At 34.6% G+C, this 24,128-nt stretch overlaps 2 protein-coding genes across 3 annotated transcripts; both read left to right on the top strand.

Moving 5' to 3' along the window:
• Positions 1-1,966: 1,966 nt before the first annotated feature.
• On the top strand, positions 1,967-14,720 carry LOC114944385 (somatomedin-B and thrombospondin type-1 domain-containing protein-like). 2 transcript variants are annotated; one of them, XM_029320274.2, is made up of 6 exons: positions 1,967-2,839; positions 8,079-8,279; positions 8,671-8,749; positions 9,568-9,641; positions 12,167-12,575; positions 14,580-14,720. In XM_029320274.2, the coding sequence occupies exons 1-5, from the start codon at positions 2,593-2,595 to the stop codon at positions 12,529-12,531; spliced, it is 966 nt and encodes a 321-aa protein (XP_029176107.1). In that variant the 5' UTR covers positions 1,967-2,592; the 3' UTR covers positions 12,532-12,575; positions 14,580-14,720. The 2 variants fall into 2 exon arrangements, with proteins under 2 accessions (XP_029176107.1, XP_085342700.1); XM_085486574.1 differs by having other exon boundaries at positions 12,167-14,720.
• A 992-nt stretch (positions 14,721-15,712) lies between these two features.
• PPO (phenoloxidase subunit A3) lies at positions 15,713-22,629 on the top strand. Its single transcript, XM_029320268.2, is given in 10 exon segments — positions 15,713-15,986; positions 16,355-16,547; positions 16,931-16,983; positions 16,985-17,155; positions 17,629-17,831; positions 18,409-18,826; positions 19,062-19,190; positions 20,450-20,777; positions 21,090-21,328; positions 21,585-22,629. Coding segments are annotated over 10 exon segments (2,094 nt in total). The 5' UTR covers positions 15,713-15,872; the 3' UTR covers positions 21,831-22,629.
• The last annotated feature ends 1,499 nt before the right edge of the window (positions 22,630-24,128 follow it).

Here is a 24,128-nt window from a genome sequence, read left to right as displayed (position 1 = left end):
TACATAACATTTATATATACTCTCCTCTCTTTAAAATTTCATGCATTGTTAGATTATTTGTTACGTAGGAAAAAGTTTCGTAACAGAAGATTAATAACTGATAATAAGCTGATAAAGAGTAAATCAATATTGAAAATATTTTTTGTATATGTGGTGATGTTGCTTTCAAAATAAATCATATAACATATTAATGCAAAGTGGAAAGATACTTTAAATAGTTTTATAGTTTGGAATTTCATTTAAAATTTATTAAATATCTCTCTTTGTGGATGATGCATCTTTCAATTTTGTAACTCTGCATCCGAACGAATAATAAAACGTGATCTTTGATTCATTAAAATTACTGACTATAAAATCAATAACAACGGTTCAACATAAAATGACTTTTTTCGAACATCGAAACGAAACTAATAGTTTCTCATAGTTTTGTGGATGCTGAATAACGTATCTGGTTTCCAAATTATTCAATCCCATCACAATTTTGAGAAATTTTTAAAGTTGCAACATTTTTAAAATTGCTAAAAAAATAACCGACATTAAAAATTTCTTTTAGGGGTTGAAAGTCCTAACAATACACTTTATTTTGATTGCAATAAAACTTCTCAAGCATGTCACATATTGTAACTGTAATATAACAAAGTTCGCGAAGAGCTCTTTTTGCAACTTTAATTAAAAATTTCTTAAAACTGTGACGTGATGGAATAATTTGGAAACCGAATTCGGATCTAAAAAACAAGAAATAATTAGTCCTATTCCGATGTTCGAAAAAAGTCATAATACGATACATTATATAATTTTCTCGATTAAATCGAGGAAATTAATTTCCAAGTGTAAGTTAATTTATACAAAAAAAGTAACAATCTTCTCTCGACCGTACTAGCAAATATTGTTTATTAATTAATCAATCACAACGTTTCGACCCTTGTTTGAGTCCTTATCAAGTGATTTGCGAAAGTAAAATTATAATTTTAAAATGTCAAAAGAAACGAAACATTCTCTCTCAGATTATGTCTCTCATAATTCATAATACATAATAATAACTTATTATGTAGTCTCTCATAACTCGTCAAAGATTCTTGACGTGTTGTCAAACCGACACTATGTTTTGTTTTTTTTGACATCTTAAAATTATAATTTTACTTTTGCATATCACGGTCGAGAGAAGATTGTTACTTTTTTTAAAATCCTGTCTGACGATTCTCAAATATCTACACTTTAATTAATTTATACATTTTTTACAAATGTAATTTAATTTATACATTTTTTACTACGTAAGAATTATGTCGAAAATAGCACTTGCTATTTCTGACATAAACCATCGGACGTCTTCTTATATTACAAGTTCGTTAGGAGAAACGAAAGTTATTCGAACGAGAATATGAGACGAGAACACATTCGTTGTTCCGCTATTTATTTATACATTTTTTATTACGTAAAAATGTCAAAAATAGCACTTGCTATTGACATAAACCATCGGACGTCTTTTTATATTACAAGTTCGTTAGAAGAAACGAAAGTTATTCGAACGAGAATTGAGACGAGAACGCACATTCGTTGTTCCGCTATTTATTTATACATTTTTTATTACGTAAAATGTCGAAAATAACACTTGCTATTTCTGACATAATTCTTACCTAATAAAAAATATATAAATAAATAGCGGAACAACGAATGTGTTCTCGTCTCACATTCTCGTCGAAATAACTTTCGTTTCTCCTAACGAACTTGTAATATAAGAAGACGTCCGATGGTTTCGGGAAGGTCCGTATATACGTTCCCGTTATATACGGTACGCGCGAATTGTTGGCCTTTAAATTCCATTAAAAGCTGCAGGTACTAAATCGTCTGGTATCCCGTGAGGATAGTAGCGGGCATGCGCCCAGGTAGGCGACGGCTGCTGCAGGTTCCCGTGGGAGGTGCGCCGAGAGCACGAAAACCAAGGACGACGAGTCGGCACAAGGCGCAACATAGTGCGCGTCTGGTTATGTTCTTCTCGCGGGGTTGAAACGCTCAGTTTGATCGCGACACGGTCCACCGAAGGGTGGTTTCTGCAACGTCGCCGCGAAAAAGGATTCAAACCGATGCGCGTCGCAAAGTGTTCCTAGGGCATTCCTTATTTTTATTTTTTTAACCCTCGGCACGATCCGACAATAAATATAACATGTTAGCTAAAGACAACATTATTATTCTTTATTTCAATTAATTGATTCATTAAAAAGAAGGATTCGATCATTATTTTGATTGAAAAGTCCCGCGATGTAAAAAAGTTAACTTTGTAGAAACTTGTATGCAAGTGTGTTTCCAAAGGACTGATTTGTGATTTTGGTCAATAAGTCAGTAACAATGCAATCTCTGGAACATGAATCTCGTTAAAATCTGAAGGACATCCTCCCCGAGAGATTAGGCTGCGATATATCTGGGGAAGCGGGATAGATATCGATATGTCGACGATCGATCGCGCGCTGTAAAGTGAGCCGAGGAAAGTGTCATAACGTCAAGGTCGCGCGGCGGTGCGTTTCCACGTCCGCTAAGAAACGATCAAGGTCGTTGCGGTGAGAGCAAGGTCGTCAGGGTCGCGGAATCGCGAGGAGAATGTGGAAGAAGGACGCGACGTCGGCCGGGTCGATCCTCGTAGTTGTCGCCACGTTGATTTCTTTGACCGACGCCGGAAGCTGCAGCTCCGCGAAGCTCTGCTGTCAGGGCAGAGACTCCGGCTGCGTCATCCAGAAGGAGTCGCCGAACGCGATTATCGAGAGCCCGCGCGATAAGCCGTGTTACTGCGATCATGCTTGCCTCAAGCTCGCCGATTGTTGCGACGACTTCAAAGAGACCTGCGGTGGTAGGTTCCCGAAGAAATTTTATTTATAAAGCGGTTGATGAGTTTTTTTTTGCCAAAAAGAAGATTCATGATAATTCAATGATCCTTTATAAAAGAGATAAATCATTTGGTTGTTCAGAATCGAAGAATTTTTTATGAATTATTAATGTGATTACATACATTTGTTTTATATTATATAATTTTTTTGTAATTATTCCGTGATTTGTTTTTTAGTTCAATTCAATTTCCTTTTTCCATTTAAAGTAAAAACTAGCACTCTAAATACATTATATTCTTTGCGAGAAATAAAATGAATAATCGTATATATCTGCAAACATGTAAAGTTTTTTTTAAAAATCATTTATTGCAAATATAAAAAAATTATGTATATTATATTGTTGCTGTTAAAAGATGTGCTTATTATTAATATAAGTAAGTTATATTAATTTTATAGCATATCGAATAATTCAATGTCCGATCTGTCAATTATAAAATCTTAATAGTTATTTGTGGTAGAAACCTGATATAAAATCAGAACAAATAAAAGGTATCGACATATATAAATCAAGTATAGACATATAAATTAATCAAAAAAAACGTCGAAGAAATAATTAATCCGTAAAAGAAAATAACGTAGAGAACATGGATTAATTAAGCATATAATCCGTCTTTACTTATGGGTCAATTCTTGTTAAGTACATACTTAAACATTCCGGATTTTGTAGGATTATACTATAGATCTTAAAACCGTATATCCCGCATATCTATTTTAGAAGCTCGGTCACGGTCACTTCAAATTACCTAATAATTTACAATCAACTTTTAAGTTTTTAATAACATTATTTGCGTTCTTCTTCACCTAAAAAAAAGCTTTGTTGATGGAAAACTTTATTTACATACGTGTAAATTTTTTATTACTTTTTTTACTATTTAGAGAATCCATTTCTTTTCAATATCAATATATCAACTAAAAACAAAGTGATAAAAAAAAATGTGATTTATTTTTTTTATTCTACACTTTAAAACCAATATCTGCTTTCAATCGAATTGTTTGATCAAAACAATCATACATGATATCGCTCAAAAAATGCTGATGTGATGCGTTTCAACAAATATCTACAATAGTATTCTATAAAAATTTAGTGAAGCACAACTATCAATTTGATATATGGATATATTGCAAGAGGAATCAATATACTCTCGTATAAATTTATTATATTTTGTATATACATATAAAGTATTTCAAGCATCTCATTTAATACTTCTTATCATGTATTGTATATCGTGTTGTTATCAATGCATAAAGTATCGCAAAATCTGATAAGAAATATTAAATAAATTAAATCTAATAAGAAATATTAAAAATATTAAATTTTTGTAAAAGTCACTTATCTATTAAAATTAAAAATTAATTCACAAAAGATTGAATATCAAAAACAAACATAAATAAATAAATAAATAAATAAATAAATAAATAAATAAATAAATAATATATATATATATATATTTATTTATATATATACATATATGAATCTATGTGTGTATATGTGTGTTTCGTATTTAGAAGAAATGGTCCGTAAAGAATCAGCTTTTATACAGAGATCGGAAGAATTATTACCGCTGTATTGCCTTAAGTAAAGCTGATAACGTTCTACCCAACGGGTCAGTTCTGACAAAGCATAAAAGAGTGGAATCTCTTCGCAAACTTACTCTGTAATTTATAGACAAAATCTTCATTGTTATATTCTACAGATTTGACATAATAGGCATTTACTTAAATTTTTTGCTCTTTGCAATATCTTACGGTCGCTAACGTAATTTCAATCTTCCGGCTTTGCTTACTTTTTTGTGTTAGGTTAAATATTAGAATAATTAAGTTAAAAAAAATTGAACTTTCCTACCTCACACATACAATGCGATATTTCATTGTATTCTTTTTTTGCCGTAATTTCTTGACTATTTTTTAGAATTGTGGTTAGTGTGTGTAATTGTTTGTGCCGTCAACAACAACTACTGTTACTGTTTTGTTACACATTGTATAATGGACAGTCGAGCTATCCTACTATATTGCCGCGCAGTTGTCTCAAATTGTTTGAATTTTTATTGGTCACTTGAATAAAGCGCTTGTTAGTAACAAAAGGATTAATGTCACTCGATTCACATTTCCGTTCATTTAACATGGCTATGCGTTACCAGTTTAATTGCCAAGTAATCGATTAACGCACGTATAAATTGTCCGCTAAACAATAGTAACAAAACTAAATAAAAACCGCGGTCACACGCCTATAATTTATCATGCATCAATTATGGAATGAGTGGGGGAAAAGCAGTAGCATTTATCGACGATAAAAATCATTTTATTGCAATTTCGTCCCATGTGCTTTCCAATCCGCGTCTGAAATGTTCATCTTTAATATCATATTCCGAGAGATTTCTTCTGAAGCTTCGATATTCGCCAAAGCTGAAGCTGCGCCGGAACGCGATTATCACGCTCACCTGACGAAAAAGTACCTCTACTTGAAGATGTAACGCTTTAGTACTTGCGAGTGAAATCATTTTTCGAATAGCACAAAGTCGTTCGTCCACAAGAGATAATCTTACTTCCATTCTCATCTCGTGTAAGCTTGAGACGAGACGCGAATTTCAATATTTTATACGAAATCAAAAGATGTACTTATATTGCATTCATATCAAATGAAATGTAAAAAGAAATGTAAAAGAAATTATACAAAAAGAATATTTACGCATAATCTCTCTCTATATTTCCCATTTTTAACAAGAATTCACAGTAGGTATAGCTTTTTCATCATTTTTATAATAACGCACTAAGAAAATATGATAAAATATGATATTAAAATTGCCTTTTAAGAGTAACATAAAACATTTTAGAAAACTGCAAAAAACTGGAGCACGATGCAAAATAATCGCGCCGAGTGTTCTATTATGCTTGATAATATTTTTATAATAACTTTGAGAAATCATCATTTCGGCAGACTAAGTTTGATTGGTTTCGTTTGACGCGAATGATATAACACGTGAAATTTCGAGCATATAATGTCAGTTGACATCATCTTACGTAAATTAACACGAATCAGAAACGATCACAGAAGCATTATCTATCCGCTCTGTCTGGTTCGATAAACTTCCAACATCACGTACCTATGTCATTCGACCATTCGCATTCAGCGAACCGGCGGGCAAGCGAAATAATTTAGTTCGAGTACACAATCGATCGATATAACCGTGTCCTGGTAGTGATCAGGTTTGGTGGGCCAGATGGGCCACTCTCTAACATTGAATAACCATAAAACAGGAATTAATAAATAAGTTATTACATATATACCTTGCTCTATTTGGCATTTCCGGCAATAGCCTAATGCAACATTTCGCAGTTCCAATTTTATCGCACAATTTCGTATATGCTGTATAATATAATATCGGTTCTATATAAAATAGAACTAGCTAAAAAGCATCGCCGCCCGTGTCTATATAAAATGTTCTATCATATTTATGAGTGTCTACTATAAATCGATCGCATAATAAATTATCATTAATTGCAAACGGGAGAAAATGAAAATGCTACGCGGGAAAATATTGAAAATATGTTAATAAATATATTAATACATCAATTTACGTATGCGTGAAAAATACAAATGTGATTATATTAATACGGTAGAATCTATCATATATAATTATATGCTCTAAATGCGCATGCAAAGTTGTATGAAATATTTAATTTAATTTTATTAAAAAATAGTAATGATTTAATCGACCAACTCTGGCAAATAAGTAATTTTATTGAATTTTCAAAACGTTTCAGCCGTGGGTTTTGGCCCTTATCAAGTGCTGTAATATAACATTAATAATTATTAGAAAAATAAAAATAATAAAATATATAGAAACTTTTACACGTTAATACGCAAATATACCTATGTTCTTAAAACAAAATAAATCACAACTTTTTTAAAAAACAAAAATTCGATCTTAGAATATGACATGATATAATAACATGATAGTACAGAAAACGAAATAAATTCGCATTATTTCTATATATTTTATTATTTTTATTTTTCTAATAATTATTAATATTATATTACAGCACTTGATAAGGGCCGAAACCCACGGTTGAAACGTTGTGAAAATTCAATAAAATTATTTATTTGCCAGAGTTGGTCGATTGAATCATTACCATTTTTTAATTATTATCTGATGACTTTATAGTTTTATATCGTTATTAATTTTATTCTCTCTTTCTCTCTCTCGTGATACGCATATTATTGTTTCAATGTTCTTATTATGTGCCTCATTTGTGATACACTTCTGCTGTGAAAGTCTTCAAAGCCCTCTTTCCTATATCTTCTCTCGATATGAAAAGAACAAGATCTTATTATTTATTCGAAATACTGTTCCCTAATTGCTTTTTCAAGCTGCTTAATGATGTTCTATTATAAAACAGAAATATTTGTTAGAAGCATAAAATAAATTTTCCGCATTCAACAGAAGGTTAGATATCACTCCGGTCTAATTGGCCGGTTCTCTCGTTTTAGATAGTCGTTAAAAATTTGACGCGAAATAATTACTGCTCAATATTTCAGCCGAAACGCTTGATTAACACCGTTACTATAAACACGTCGAGCGTTTCAATTTTTAAAATGTCGCGATAATGGTTCCGATACACGCATATTTCGCGCAAAATGGAACGGCAAAATTGAATAAATTTTCATCTCGCGTACTCGGCGTATATTTTAATGGCAAAAAGTATCAGTGATTGCTGACACATTTATCGCATTTTTATCCTCCTTTAATGCCCTCCCGTTTTCTCGGCGATATAGCAGAGAGTGACATGAACAATGCACGCAGCATTGGAACGTTTCGAAGGGACGTTCATAAATCGCTATTCCTGCGAGCTGCCTTTTATAGATGGCATAAAATATCGGGAAAATAACGCGGTCGACCCTTTGACTTCCATCGAAGCATGCACATATTTCCACGCTATTGTATTGTAATTGTATTTGAAAAAATTATATCTCGTATATAAAATAATGTAATCGCGTGGTGTGTATTGCTAGAAAAAGAGAGAAAGGGATACAGAAGAAGAGAGTTAATTATTTGAAAATGCGAAACTTAAAGAGCGAGTTTGAATGGAACGGCATTTTCCGAATAGTCCGCTATCGGTTTGGCAATTTCGGGACAATTTTATCGTTCGATAAACGACTAGATGGCCAGATCTTAGACGCCAAACTCCATTCAACCCTTACAGTGGTGGACTGCGCGGTGAGCCAATGGGGTCCGTGGAGTCAATGCGATAACGGATGCGGAAGTGGCACTCAAAGACGCAGCCGGGTGATCGAGATCTCGGAGAAGAATGGCGGGAAGCACTGTCCTCGTTTGGATCAAGTCAGGACTTGCCGTAGCTTCCAGGCATGCCACGCCGGAATTCGTTTGCAACCGCACGCGAAAAGTGAGTGCTGATACGAGATGGCGGAGATAAGTCGCATTTTTCATTTAAGGGGAATGTGCTTCTCTAAAACGATGAAATAAAAATTAACAAAATTAACAATTAATTCTTTTATTCGCAAAATTAACAATTAATTTTTTTGTAATAATTATATTACGGCTCCGGTGGAATTGATATTACTAGCTAATAAATTGAAGAAAGAAAACTAAATGATTTCTTCCTGCTTGCATTTGCTATTGCAATCTCTACACAAACATGCCCGCGACATCTTCCTCTTTTAAATTTACGAACAGACACGATTTATCCCCGATCACGTATTTACGCGACGCGAAATTCTTGACATCTAGTATCGACTGTTTCTTGATCCTAGACAATTTTCTTTCATTTGCCGCAGGTGTGACGCTTCTTGCGCTCTTTCCGGGCGACGGGAATAGTACGGACGTAAGGATCAAGGATAGAATTGTCGATAAAAGGTAGGTAGGTCAAGCCCCCGTGCTTAGCTTTGGTGGTTCGTGCGAAATACGATTTGCCACACGTGTTCCCAATTCGAGCAACAGAAACAATGCTGTTTTCTCGATCGGTGGTGCATCGTAAAAATAGATAAGATAGGATTCGTGAGAAAATTAAAGCGGACAATTTATATTTCTTTCGCGTGGACACTGCTATTGTTCATTATAATAGAGATTACTTGTTTTTACTTCTCTCGAGCTATATATCTAATTAAATGAATGATCTCATTCGCAAGGAAATATGGTTTTTAATCTATTCATATGCAATAATAATTTATCTTTTATTCTGTGTTATAAATTAATAGTCTTCAATTGCGGTTTATATATATATATATATGTATTATTGATAACGTAGAGTAGTTTGCGCGTAACAGATTAATTGAATTAATTAATTTACTTTTAATTTTCAAAGTTATCTTCGCAATCATACAGACATAAGAATTCCATCACGTTAAAAGGTTTCTCTTGAAACTGTTCGAAAGATATATATTTTTAATTCCATTTTCATTGTAACTAGAAGATAGAATTGACAATGTGTCCCTGAGAATCTAATTTGACACGTGCTCCAATTTGTCACAAAACACGTAGCGAATATCATCGTCGTGTCGCAGACGTATCTCTTCGGCCATGTTGTCGAACAAGTAAAGCAAGTTACAGGACCGTTAGCAGGCAACGGAATCTTTTGGACCATTACATGTTGGTTAAAAAGAAAGCATATGATAGAACTCGTTCCGCGGTTTACAATCTACAATATGTATAATGCGATGTTATACACGTTTCAGAGGCAGCTGCGTTGCTTTCACTATTGTACGCGTCTCGCAGGGTTGCAGTAAAATTTCGGGTTTGCTCTCGGAAGGTTGGTATAAGTAATATTATACTCACATATTGCGGTAAGAATCAGGAATATATATTAATAGAATTTTATTTTCATTATATCGAAGATTTTATTTTCAATTATCGAGATATGAGGACTTATGTGAAAATATTTCATAAATTATGTGCGTTCTCTAAATTTCGTGACAAAATTGAGATTTATTTTTATTTCTTTTTTAGAATTTAAATGTACATAATTTATCTGTTTATTATTTAACCTATTTTCAATTTTCGACGTTATTGATGGATTTTCAATTTTGTATTGAGTTATAAATCATAAATTGCTGTGAAAGTCGAATCCATTTACGAATTGTTATTTTTATTTATGAAGCTGGCACATTATTTTATAAAAGTATTCTTAAATTATTAAAAGTTTATCTTATGTTTATTTTCAATAATACGAAAATAATAATTCCTAATTTAAAAAAAAATATCTCATTTTTATATTTTGATTATTAAACTGAAGAAAATGCCTCAGGATAAACTTCCATAACGTGTTATTTTGTTTTATAATTTTTGTTATCGTTCTTTGTTAAAACATTTATAGTTCCATATATAGATATATAATGATGAACAAACGTTGTAACAAACAAACAATCGTAATGTTTGCGAATTATGTTATTGTATAATTCTGAGGTACAACTTTTTCTAGTTTAAAAATTATTTTTTAAATATTTTAAAATATTCATTCTATGTGATGAAAATTTCCACAATTTTTTTATAATTTTAAATATTCCATATAAATCTACGTGTTCTCTTTTTTTTAAACGTTGTAAGAAATCGGAAACTTTGAGCTGTTTCTTCACGTCAAGGATAAACAAAGTCAGGCGTTTAGTAAAATTACAGGGTTTATTTTAAAAACAAAGTATATATTCTTAAGTATATATTTCCTCGTGGAAAAGAAAAGCAATGATGCGTACCAGCCATCTTTGAGACTTAACATTCTTCAAGTTCTTGTAACTATAATGCTTCGAAGAGACAATAGACCTTTGTCCTCTCACAAAAAATGGTTCGCATTTCATAGTGGGATTACGCTTCAAGAGAAAAATTATCGTTCCACGTGAACATCTCTGCACTCAGCAGACCGACATTATGATAAAAAACAAGATTCTGTAGTCAGCACATGCCTCGTGAGAATTTTAAACTTCTAATATTAATTTCAACTTTTTGATATTCTCATTTACGTGACGTACGAGACTTGAGAGAGATTATGCGTTTGCACGCATTTACATATTTCTAAGTATGTATATTATAGAAAAACTAGGCATTTTAAACGAAATATTTTACAAACTTTTTTAAACAAACACTTTTTCAACAAAATATTGTCCTCTTTTTACGTAATTTGAAGTTTCAAGTTTTTCACTGCAACTAAGCATTCGTTAAAAACTACATAATTATATTTTTTGCAGAACAGCACAAATCAAACGTTTCTATGCTGAATATTTTAATGACACACGTAAAACAATGAAAAATCTGCTATTTTGTATTTGCAAAAAAAAAAAAAATATTCTGTACGCGCGTTTTCTACAAGGAAAGAAACGAGATCTCTTATCTAGAATTGCATTTAATAAGGTGAGCTTTTAAGGGAGTCTAAACCTAAACTACTCAAAATCTGAATACGTAATTCGCATAATGATGAATCAGGCCGCCAACGTGGAAATGAAGCGACTCGATCTAGTCTCAATTAACGTGGCTGCGCGACGTAACGTCATGTAAATTAGAGCGTAGCTTCCGCGACGCTACTCTACGACGGCTGTTATCGCGAAGGAATCGACCGGATGAAGTGGATGCGGTGGCGGAGATAACGGTTGTTTCCTACCAAACGACGCAGATAAGACACGGCCGCGGAAATTTGCGGACAAAAGCAAAGTTATTTTCACGATGATGGCTTATTATCTTTGTATCGTTACCAAAATTAGCCGTCTTGTTTCTCCCACTTTATTTTCATCTCTTTGATCGCATTCCACTCTTCTTATCAAACTTATTAATAGAGGCTAAACCGATTTATTTTAATACTGCCTAATCAATCATTTATTTGAAACAAATAAATAGCTATCTGCTTTGAAAAGGATTTTCTTATATCGAACAAATATTTTTTACATCAAATCAATATTATTAGTTTCAAATAAATGATTTATTAGGTAGTATTGAAATAAATATTTACTTCGAATTCAATACATTTTTTATTTTAGTGTAGTATGTTTTATAGTATGTTTCATTAAAAAATTAATTAATTAAAAAATTAACTAAAAGAATGATTGCTAGGAAACTAATTACTACACACGAGCTTACAATTAATTAATTTTGACTTTTTCTTGCCAACACTATGTACAATATTAAAAACCGAAGTAAGTGCCTAAAAGCATTTTAGTAATAAAAACACTTTTTTCCGCAACAAACAACGCGTACGCGAGGGCGTATAATTGTAATGAAAACGGCATATGTAGGAAACTGCAATAAAAAGTACTGCATAAAATATTGGAGCAAAAGTATCTAAAATCATCGCAGGTTCGCGGATCTGCGTGGAACATCCCGGTAACGAGAGTCTGGACCGATACGTGGGGATCGGCAGGTGGAAGCTGTCAACCGATATCGCCGATGGCTTGAAAAATCGGCGCGGTCGATCGGCCAGTTCCACCTGTCACGGCAAATGGATCGGCGACTCGCGACTGCTGGTGGACTGTCACGATCCGCGATGCGAGCAGCCGAGTCAAGGCTCGCCGTACACCTCGCAGCTGTTCCGCGGTCGCAGGGACGCCGTCGTCGACGGCGACCCGGACAGATCTGCGAGGAGACGGAGAAGAGGCAGACGACGGAAGAGAAGCAGAAGGAGAAGGCGCGACGCCGCCGATCAAGCTGTCGCGGAACGGTGAACGTCTCTCCCGGCGGCTTCCTGGTGTCACAGCATCTCCCGCGAGTGCGTCATTTCTCACGTTAGACTCCCTCTCCTCCTTTCTCCTCTAACTCTTACGTCTGTTATGCATGTATGATATATATATATGGTATAATTGTACGCGAGAAAGGCACCCCAAAGGGATGAATCTTGCGGAAATTTCGAGTCAATCTTCTCGTAATGAAAGCGACTTCAAATCATAAAGATTGACAATATGGCTAGCATTTTCGCAAATTGGAGCCTTCCGGGCTACAGGATGTCACCAAATTAATAGTAAACCTTTTAATGGCAAATTCCTGAGATTATTTGGAAATGATTTTTCTCCTCAATGAAAATGTCGAGACATCAATAATTTTCAAGTTATAAGCGATTTAAAATGAGGGGTTTTACGCAAACTAAGCTTTGTGAAAATAAAATATTAATAAAATTACATTTTTTTATTAATTTCATGTAGAGTTTATTTGAATAGAATTTTAATTTAAGATCTAATTACGAAGATACATGATGGCAAAAATTGGGAACATGCAAAAAAGGATGGTTTCTCTCGACATTTTTGCTGAGAAAAAATCGTCTCCAAATGATCCCAGGAATCTGCCATTAAAAGGTTTGCTATTAATTTTGAGACACCTTGTAGAGAGCTTCGGCAACTTTTAATTCGAGACTTGATTGTTTTTTTATCAAGAAATATTGGATTTTAAAAATTTTATAAAAGGAGATGTCCAATCAAATTCTTGCTAAGAATCGATCTTACTTGCCGAAAATTATATTCTTGAAATAAACTTCACGTATTACGATTTTATATTTCCTATATTTTTAATCTAATGTTAGCAATCAACAATAGTCTGCTATCTCGTTATTTAATTCTATTTTATTTTCGTTAATCAATATTTTTTTTCGCTTCAAGATGAGTTAAAAATAAAATCTTATTTTAATATATCTTACTTTAACTATCTTCGACGTGAATTTTTCTCGTGTTAAGTTTTCGGAAGCTCTAGAGAACAGAATAAAATTTATTTTATTTTGTTTCTCTCTCTCTCTCTCTCTCTCTCTCTCTTCTCTCCTTCTATTCTAACAAGATGTAGCAATCGGACTCATTGCCTAGATTATCCTGATAATTATCATATCGATTTTATCATTGGAACGTACTTGCGAGACGTTCCATTGGGAGATAGTGACATTTCTTATTCCCTTGACATTTTGAAGGGAATTGCATGATTATCGATATCAGTACAAATGCGAATACATTACGCGCCAGCATTATATTCACATTGTGATTGTGGATTTAATAAATTATTAGGCAACGAGATTCTGGAAATAAAGATCGGAGGGAAACGAGAGTGCTGCTAGTATATATGTATATGTTGCAGTTTCTTATTATTTTTTCTTATTTTTCCTTTCCATTTCCTGCTCTTCGAATTTCATGCAATCTAATATTGAAAATTACGCACTGTCAGATATATAAAATATATATGTATATCTGTATATATATATATATATATATATATATATATATATATATATATACAGGTATGCATATATTTATTAGTTATAGTATGCAAATAAGAAAAGGATTTTATCATTATTATAATCATAAATATTTGTATTTTATTAATAACATGACTATATTATAGTATTTCTCATAAAAAAAAAATATTTATAAAATCAAAGAAATATATACTGCTTTATATGTAATTTTCTTTTTACTATTATTTTATGGCCGATACTATATATACAATATATATAAATTCTTCTATATCTTATGTTTAAGATACAGGGTGTACTAAAAATATTGTCGTTTATAACTTGAAAATTTTTAACACTTCGATACTGAAACAAACAATATTCTCTTTAATTCGGTCTCTAAACATTTATTATGGCTTTGTAGCAATGTTAGTTTAATGTATGCAACGTCCTGTAAATTTTGAAAATAATTTTTAATGTATCCTTAAATACATATATATTATATCTTGTATTTGCAAAAATATATTGTATGATATAATAAAATTTCCGTGCAACCTCGTTTTTTAGTTTTTAGTATCTGCGGCTGTAAACGTGCGGGATGTCATCATTCTCTTCACGAGTACATATCGGCGTGTCGAGAGGATAGAGACTCTCGAAACGAGATGAACAAAATGTAAAAGCACAGTCAATAAAGGACACTTGCACATATCTGTTAAGTATAATTGAATTAAGATTAAAACAATATATTCCTCGCCTATCTATTCCTCAATTTTTCATCTTATCCGGCCTTTTTTCTTAAAAACTATAATATATACTATAATAATTTTACACAGTTAATTGTTTCACATTATATCTTGTCACATTCTAAGATCAAAGATTAAGGTTTTTTTTATATAAAAAGTTATGTGTTAGCACTTGATAAGGGCCGAAACCCATGGCCGAAACGTCGTGAATATTAAATAAATATTACTTAATTTGCCAGAGTTGGTTGATTAAATTACTACCATTTTTTAATTTTTATCTGGTGACTTCAGAGTTTTTTACATCTTTTATAATAATTTTGTTATGATCTATTTTATTAATGAGTATCTCTATATCTAATAATAGAGTTTATATATAGATATGTGCATTAATTAAAAAATCGATTAAAAATTTAATTAAACAATTGTCAATTATTTAACTAGATTATAAATTATGTCGTATCGAATGATAATAATTGCATGCCAATAAACAGGATAATCTCGATAGCTTACTGTTCTTTCATGAATAAATGATGTTTAAATTCATATATAACTAATTTGCTTGTTGCGATTTATGTCTGCGACAATTATAAACAAATACATATTCTACCTTAATTTGAAATATATGTTTATATATAAATATTTCATATTTTGTACAAAATATAATGATTAATATGAGAAAATTAGATTTTTGCGATAAAATAATATGTCGGTCTTTGACACATTGTTTTCGAGTTCACGTGATTATTGCAACTTTAATCGCCGTCGATTTCTTTCGTAAACAGGAAAATCTGTGCACAGGATTTGGTTTAAGCGCTTTGTCGTTTCTTCGGTACCGTCCTTCTAAACTGTCTCGTACTACTTCCTGAACGGATCCTGCGGTCACTCGAAAGCGCGATCGTGTTTATCGCCGATAAACCGCCATATCCTTCGCGATTCTCCTATAAATTCACGACATCAAGACACTCGGTTAAAGACCCGTTGTGTTCTCAGGAACAACGAGCAACGATCCTTATTCTCGTGCTATCAAGCTTCGACAACGATTCCCAGCTTACGCGTCGCGTGATCATCGATCCTTTTCCCTCTCGAGTTAGATCGCATACACTTGTTGACAATCAACATGTCGGAGAGCAAGAAATCGGACATCTTATACCTGTTTGATCGACCCGCAGAGCCGGTGTACGTGCCCAAGGGAGAGAACAAAGTCGCTTTCCAAGTACCAGCTACCTACCTGGTAAGTCCGATCTTGTTTAACATTCTTGTTCCATAAATAACGTTGAATTTTGTAATTTAAATTTGATGTTATGTTATGTAATTTTATAGCTTTTGGTTGCATGTTAAAATTAAATTGGGCTTTAGTTATCTTTTCTTCCTCCTCCTCTTTTTTATCATCATAAGCGATATTTTTGAAAATTTTTTTAAAAATTATCAAAATTTTTTATAAAACAGTCTGTATTATTAAATTTATTTTTATAGAATTTTATTTAAACAAAGAAAGAGTCTTGAATATTTCTTCATTAATATTATTAAATTCTTTTTCTATATGTAACGATTTTTTCTCTCTCTTGAGTCTAAATTTCGTTTTTCCGAATGAATTTACAGCCTGAAAATCGGCAGCAAATGGCTCCCGAGGTATTTAATCGTTTCGCTGAAGATACCGCATCGAAAGTTCGAGTGAAACAGATCAGTCTGCCGGATTTGAGTGTTCCCCTTCAACTTGGACGTCGAGAGCCCTTCTCTCTTTTCATCCCCAAACATCGAAAAATAGCTGCGCGACTTATCGACATCTTTTTGGGTTCGTTTCCGCGACTTTATTTTTAATCCTCTTATTTTATTTACATATAATTTAATCGTTCAATTACCTCGTGGCAATAAATTTGTTTTGTTCGAAAAGAGTGACGGCAAATTTCATTACAAGGGGGTGAAAATGATAATTTCTAGTCAGGGTGTATGAGAAACTATCACTTTCACTTTTTTATATCTCCGGAACCGTGTCTATGCTCATCTTCAAATTTTTCTGAGATTAATGTTTTATCATACAGTACTATTTGGCATAAAAAAAAAGTTTGAAATTTGAGGTCCAAAAATTCGAGTTTATAAAATCGGCGAAAAACCCGATTTTGTTGCCATCACTGTTTCATATGTTTTCACGAAATCAATTGATGCGTCTTTATACAGGTATGCGCACCTACGAGGACTTCCTTTCGGTGTCCGTTTACTGTCGCGATCGCAGTTAATCCCGAGATGTTCGTCTACGCGCTCTCGGTGGCGATCCTGCATCGTCCTGATACCAAGGATCTGCCGATACCACCGCTGTCGGAAATTTTCCCGGACAAGTACATCGACAGCGGGATATTTGCCAGAGCGAGGGAGGAAGCCAACGTTGTACCAGCTGGCTCCAGGGTACAATGCACTTGCTCGCTGACGCATTAATTACCAACAAGCCCGTTTACTCGATTATATGGCTTAATTAACCGGCCAGCTTATTCTTTGAGTACAAATCGAGTAATTGCGAAATAAAATGCGACAAAACTTTCTTTCCGCTTTTCGCTTTGTTAAGCTAAGGGAGAAGTATCGTGGGACAAGGCACGTTTGATTATACTTTTTAACAAACAAGTTTGCGAATAAACGCATAATCCATTATAGTTTAATCATTAATGGATTGTTAGATGAATGTTTAGAAATTTCAATTTTCTGAAATTAAATTTATATATTTTATTAGATTTGTGTTCCAATATTAACAAAAAATTACAATAATATAAATTATTGTAACGCAGAAAATTTGAAAAATAGTCGAACCGCTTTGTGTCAATCTTCGAACAATGAAAAATTACATGATTTTATCATTCTATTGTCTATTCGTGTGTAATCCATAGTTGCCTATCGAAATTCCGCGAGATTATACCGCATCGGATCTCGACGAGGAGCATCGGGTGGCTTATTGGAGGGAAGATATCGGGCTCAATCTTCATCATTGGCACTGGCATCTGGTCTATCCGTTCGAGACTGACATAAGGATTGTTAACAAGGATCGACGTGGCGAGCTGTTCTACTATATGCATCATCAGATCCAAGCTAGGTAAGTCGATAAGATTGAATACCGTGGCGCGATGCGAGATCACGCGAACGGCAAAGGATCAAATTCTGATCTCGATCGTTATTACCATGCGGAAACTTGTCTCGAATCTGGTATGGTATTCCAGTAATGTTTACCAACGGGCTTCGGAATGCATTTACGCGTCGGAATCATCGGAGGAAACTTGTGTGTTACGCGGCTAATTCGAGAAGTAACTCGTACGTCTGTTAAAGTGCTTCGGCGAAATTAAAAAGCACATTATAAAGGTAATCTCGTGTAAAGAGAAATTATGTTCAACTTTGAGATTTATTACCTTTTAACACGCAGTAGCCTCTAGCTATCCGTGAAAAAATTCTTTTTTAATCCAACTATTATTATTAACTATTTAAAAAGCTACCTTTTTATCGATAAGAAAGCGTATAGCTTTCTATATCGTATATAACGATCTCCTCCCCCTTTTTTTTGCTATTACAAAAGTAATTTATGTCGGTCGAACATTCGCGGATAGATCGCCCGAGGGAATTTCCGTGGCCCCTGCCGTTATTATTCTGCGTTCCGCCTGATTTCTCTCTTTTCGCAGATACAATATCGAACGTCTGTGCAACCGATTGGGCCGAGTGAAGCGCTTCCACAATTGGCGCGAGCCGATCCCGGAGGGTTATTTCTCCAAGTTGGACTCGTTAGTGGCCAGTCGTACCTGGCCCGCTCGTCCGGCCGGCGCCGTCCTCAAGGATATCAACCGGCCCGTGGACCAACTTAACTTCGACCTTCAAGATCTGGAGAGATGGCGCGATCGGATCTACGAGGCCATTCACACCGGCGCTTACATCAACCCCCGAGGTGAGAGGGTGCCTTTGACCGAGTTCGGCGGCGTGGACGTGCTCGGTAATATTATGGAGGCCAGCATCCTGTCGCCCAATCAGAACGTCTACGGGGACCTTCACAATCTTGGTCACGTCGCCATCTCTTACTGCCACGATCCCGATCATCGTTACTTGGTAACCGGATATGCAATCGCAAAAATTTAGCTTTAATCTTAACAATGATTTAATGTTAACAAGTCTCTTGTTAATTGTTGAGACATTCGTTTTGTTCCTCGAATTTTTTAACATATAGAATATCTCGGGTCGAGAAAAAAATTGCATCCCTTTTCGCGTTGAGAATTGATGCGAATAATCATGCTATTGAAATGATAAACGAAGCATTTTTTTTTCTTCCTGTGTATCTCTTTAGGAAACTTTCAGCATCATGGGAGAACCGGCTACCGCTATGAGAGATCCCATCTTCTACAGATTCCACGCTTTCGTCGACGATGTATTCCTGGAGCATAAGAATACACTTCCCGAGTACAGCCTACAGCAGGTGGGTGTGCACAGCTGTCTCGTTTCCGCGATATATCATCAGTTCACCCTAGTATATAATGCCGCTAAGTACATGTACCATGTGGCCCCGAATTACGAGAAGCCACTAAATGACAAAAACGCCCGTGGAACTATTTAATTTAACAAGACCACCGGACAGGTCGACACAATTTATCTTTTTGCCAGCGTGACGGTAATTTCGTTAAATACTAAACCGATAATAAATATCTCAATAGAATAATAAAAATAAAAATAAATATAATCATGAAATATAATATCCCAATTTTGTTTTCGTGAATAATAATATAATAATGTAGAATATGCTTTTTGGTCGTGAATAATAATATTATAATATAAAATACCTCTGAAACTATCTTTATAAAAACCTTGGAAAATTCAACTCTTAGTACATATTTAACTGACGTAATTCAATCGGACGTAATTTAATCTCATTAACACAATCTTCAAGTTTTTAATTCTCTTTAAGTGGAAGTTACATAAAACTTTAAACGCGTTTTTCTCGAAATCACTTTTTTCAAACTGGGCGACCTCATAACTCCCACAAATCTTGACCGATTTACTTCAAATTTAAACTGTAGCTTCTAAGATACATTTGTCAGCGAACTACGTACGGATTTTACGTTCCGTTGTAAACTTTTTTTTTTACAAACAATTTTGTGCAAAATTTTTCGTCAAAAAATGAAACTTTTTCTTCAAACTTGTGTCATTTTTACAAAAACAATTATTTTTTAATTTCCGTACGTAGTTCGCTAGCTAATGATATAAAGAATTAAAAAAAATTTGGTTTTTTGTTCTACAGCAAAAATTGGAGCAGCTAGTAGGTCGCCCGTAAGGCACTGTCCGAAACGAGTGGTCATTGTTGCAGAGCTCTGTCACCGCCATTTTGTAAAAAAAAAATGCAAAAAAATTTTTTTATATATTTCGAAGTATGTAAGATTAAGTACTTAAAAAGGATTTTCTATCACTGTATAGAAATAGAATTTGGAATTAATCACGCGATAATTAATTTTATTTTCTTTTTATATTCTTAAATCTTTACATGTCAAAGTATCTTTATTTTTAACATGGAATTCTTCTTAATTAAGCTTCAATTTACGTTTTATTTCGAAAAAGAGCCAACTCTAAATCCTGTCTTGGAATTTGACTGAAGAGAAATAATTACGAGACTCTTTATACACGGCATTAACGCCGGGAAATTTAATTGCTTTTTTTTTCTCATTCGCTCGTGCGAATTTTTAGCTGGACTTTCCCGGCGTGGAAATCAGGGATATAGGAGTGCAAACTCCGAATCAACCGTCGAACTTGCTCGCCACTTTCTGGAACAAGAGCGACGTCGATCTATCTCGCGGTCTCGACTTCACGCCGCGCGGTCCGATTCTCGCCAGATTCACTCATCTGAATCATGCCGACTATATATACAGAATCGTCGCCAACAATAGCAATAATGCGCCGCGTCGAGGAACCGTCCGTATATTTATGGCGCCGAGGCAGGACGAACGTGGACTGCCCTACGTCTTCAGGGATCAAAAGGAGCTCATGATTGAAATGGATAAGTTCACCGTATTACGTAAGTCGCTTATTCCATTGCTAATTCCGTCGCTATTTTTATAGAGAGTAAAAAATATATTCGCTCTATTATTTTTAGAAATTGTAATAGGGCTCCGAACGTTTTCATTTTTTCACTTAATATAATGAAAATATAAAAATATTTAAAATAAACAATTTCTGTTATATTAATCTACTCTTTTGCACATATAAACTCTTCCAGAATATGAATATATTTGATTAACTTGAAGGGAATGTTTGATTGCTCGAGCAAGCGATGTTTAATACTACTTGCATTGGATAAAAAAATGTTGTCGTTTGCTCGCGGCTTTAGTGAGACCAGGACAGAATACTATCGAGCGCAAATCAACGGAATCCTCGGTAACTATACCGTTTGAAAGGACGTTCCGCAGTCTGGAAGAGAACAGACCGATCGGTGGCGATAGCCAGGCCGTGGATCAGTTCAACTTTTGCGGATGCGGTTGGCCGCAGCACATGCTCGTACCTAAGGGAAAAGAGGAAGGATTCCCGATGGATCTCTTCATCATGATATCCGATTACACCGCTGACGCGGTGAGTACTTTTTATCCTTATTAGGCTCTTATGGCGCTTAAGAGCTTACAGTATATGTCAGGTGATGAAAACCCTCCAACCTTCCTTCATATCTTTTTCTCTCTTCTTTTTAACGTTCCGGGAAGACTCCGCGTTACTCCGCTTTTATGAACGAAAAAAGAGAGAAAAAGAAAGGAAGGAGCAAAAAGAGAACCGCACACGACCGACACGCGCTAAACGAATTGCTTTACCGTCCCGCGGTGACGCGCGTATACAGGTGGAGCAGGATGAATCGCCTGGATGCAAGGATGCGGTGAGCTACTGCGGTCTGCGGGACCGCAAGTATCCGGACGCTCGACCCATGGGCTATCCGTTCGATCGCAGAGCCCGATCTGGCGTGGAGACTCTGGCCCAATTCCTCACCGGTAATATGGCGGTCGCGCAGATCACCATCCGTCACACGGATACGGTGATGCCGCGAATGCGATCCGGAAGCATGGGCAACACCCTCACCTTCGCCTGAATCTAATGACCGACCGACCGATTCGCGACGATCTCGTGCATCTCTCCGCCGCATTCCACCGCGATTCTGCAATATCCGTAGGAGATCGTGAGAAGGGCTGCAAGAGACATGGTTCCATCTAGTCTGTATCCTCGGACGATGAATGCCGGAATGACGGAGGACGGGAGCGAATGAAAAAGACCGGAGGTCTGGGAAAGCGTTATATTCATATCTCGGTGACGCAAGATATTATCCGGAGAGGACCTTTTCTCAAACCCAAGAATGCACAATCTTGTACGTGAAAGTAATTGCCTGCGCGTGATCTCGCGAAATCGAGATTCCTGCTCGAGATATTTACGATATTTCATTAGAATTGTATCTATGTCGTGGTACTTATAGCGTTTCTCCTATCATTTTATCGTTCAATTTTATTATGCTCTTACTTTTTTTTTTTTTTAGCTATTTTAGCAGATATCTATATAATTATAATGTTTTGTCTGTGTAACTTAGAATTAATTCATAATATTTTTTATATTATAATTTTTTTATTATACGCAAACCAATTCTATTTGAATCTTTCTCTTGAACGATTCTGTAGAGATTGTATTTACGATTTTACAATTTACGCGTCCACAAACAATAAGTACCGCTTAACAAATGTATCTTTGCGTAAAAACGAGAACAAAGACATGTCCCGAACGCCCAAGCGGAGCTTTTCCCGTCTTCTTTCTCTCGTTTCACCCGTATTACGGGAACTAGATTGTAGGAAGCAGCAAATGTAAAAAGCAAAAAAAGATAAAAATAAAGTCTATGCAAATTAGACGCGCGTTTTTTTAAACTCTTTTATCGCATTACCGGTGTTGAAAGCGAGCGACAATACTTTGAATATACGAGAGCGTGCTTGACAAAAAAATTCTGAATTAATGATTTAATTAAATATTTCAAATTCTCTTACAATTAAACTCCCTCTTCTCTTTCATCGATTACGTAATTAATTTTTACAATATTAAAAAATGCAAAAAAAAGTACTTATGTATTTCACATACATTTTTGTTATACATTTTTAAAATCAATATGCATTAAACTTGGAGGGATTATTTTTATCATATTTTCTTTTGTTCGCTTCATTAATATATCAAAATTGCGATGCGATGTCAACAGAAAAAATAACAAAACTTATGTCATTTACAGTTTATAATTAACACATTTGAGTTAAATTACTAAACACGTCTTTATCAACTGACGTGCAGTCAACATTTTCATATATATACACATACTTACATATATAACACATTGCTCGTTTTCGAGCCGCGTGTGAATCCTGTTCTCTCCCCCAAATGCATTTATCACGCGTTTGTTTCTGCTAGTTCGCAGCTAGACGGACGTGGATTTATTCCTACGAGGGGTGGAAATAGGGATGGGCGGACGAAGATAGATACACGTTTACGACCGTCGCTTAAGCGTCGTCCCTTTCCCCTAATATCACTCGCGCGGTTATTCAAGGATTCCGCTTCTCACGCGAGCATACATTCGAACGGTTGATATACCGAGCCGTCTCGAGCAATCAAAGGATTGCAATTATTTGTCACTGGTGTTAAGGCGTGATTAACTGCGACATCGTCGCGCGTATTCAATTCGGAAGAAATGATAATGCACGTTTCGTGTTCGGCGATTTGTCGAAAGAGATTTATAACAGGATCGTGCTACGAACAATTGTCGTCATCCCAGAAACGCGATAAATTGCATGTTAATCTCTCATTTTTTTTATTTCATCATTTTTATAAAATCCCGAGAGTTATTGTATACGACTTTAAAATCTTATTTTTATACGAGGATATATGATATACAGGGTGTCCGGTAACTAACGGACCAACGATTACAAGTGGATTCTTTGGCCAATTTGGAGACGATTTTTCCTTAGCAAAAATGTTGAGAAGTCAATAATTTTCGAGTTATACGCGATTGAAAAAAATGGGTTTTTTGAAAACTAAACGTTTTGGAGTTAAAAGTCTAACAGAATTACATTCTTCAGTTAATTTCAGGTAGAGTTTACTATAATAAAATTTTAATTTGAGGCTTAGTTATAAAGATACATAATGACAAATATTGCAAAATTGTAAAAAATGATGACCTGTATGTAGATATATATTATGATTTATAAGTTAAGATCAGAGTTTATGTTCTCTCACATGCTTGAAAAATTTCTATTATATATTGTACTTTTCGCAGTAAAAGAGGAGAATTTATTTTCCGTACTTTGTTGTAATAACAGCTTTTTATCACGTGTTGAATTGCATCTTAAAGGACACTATTATGGTT

Source organism: Nylanderia fulva, unplaced genomic scaffold (assembly GCF_048542155.1).
Source record: "Nylanderia fulva isolate GAGA-0341 unplaced genomic scaffold, ASM4854215v1 Scaffold45, whole genome shotgun sequence".
Taxonomy (NCBI): domain Eukaryota; kingdom Metazoa; phylum Arthropoda; class Insecta; order Hymenoptera; family Formicidae; genus Nylanderia; species Nylanderia fulva.
The sequence above is the reverse complement of the archived record's forward strand: the minus strand, read 5'-3'. Positions and strand labels throughout refer to the sequence as shown.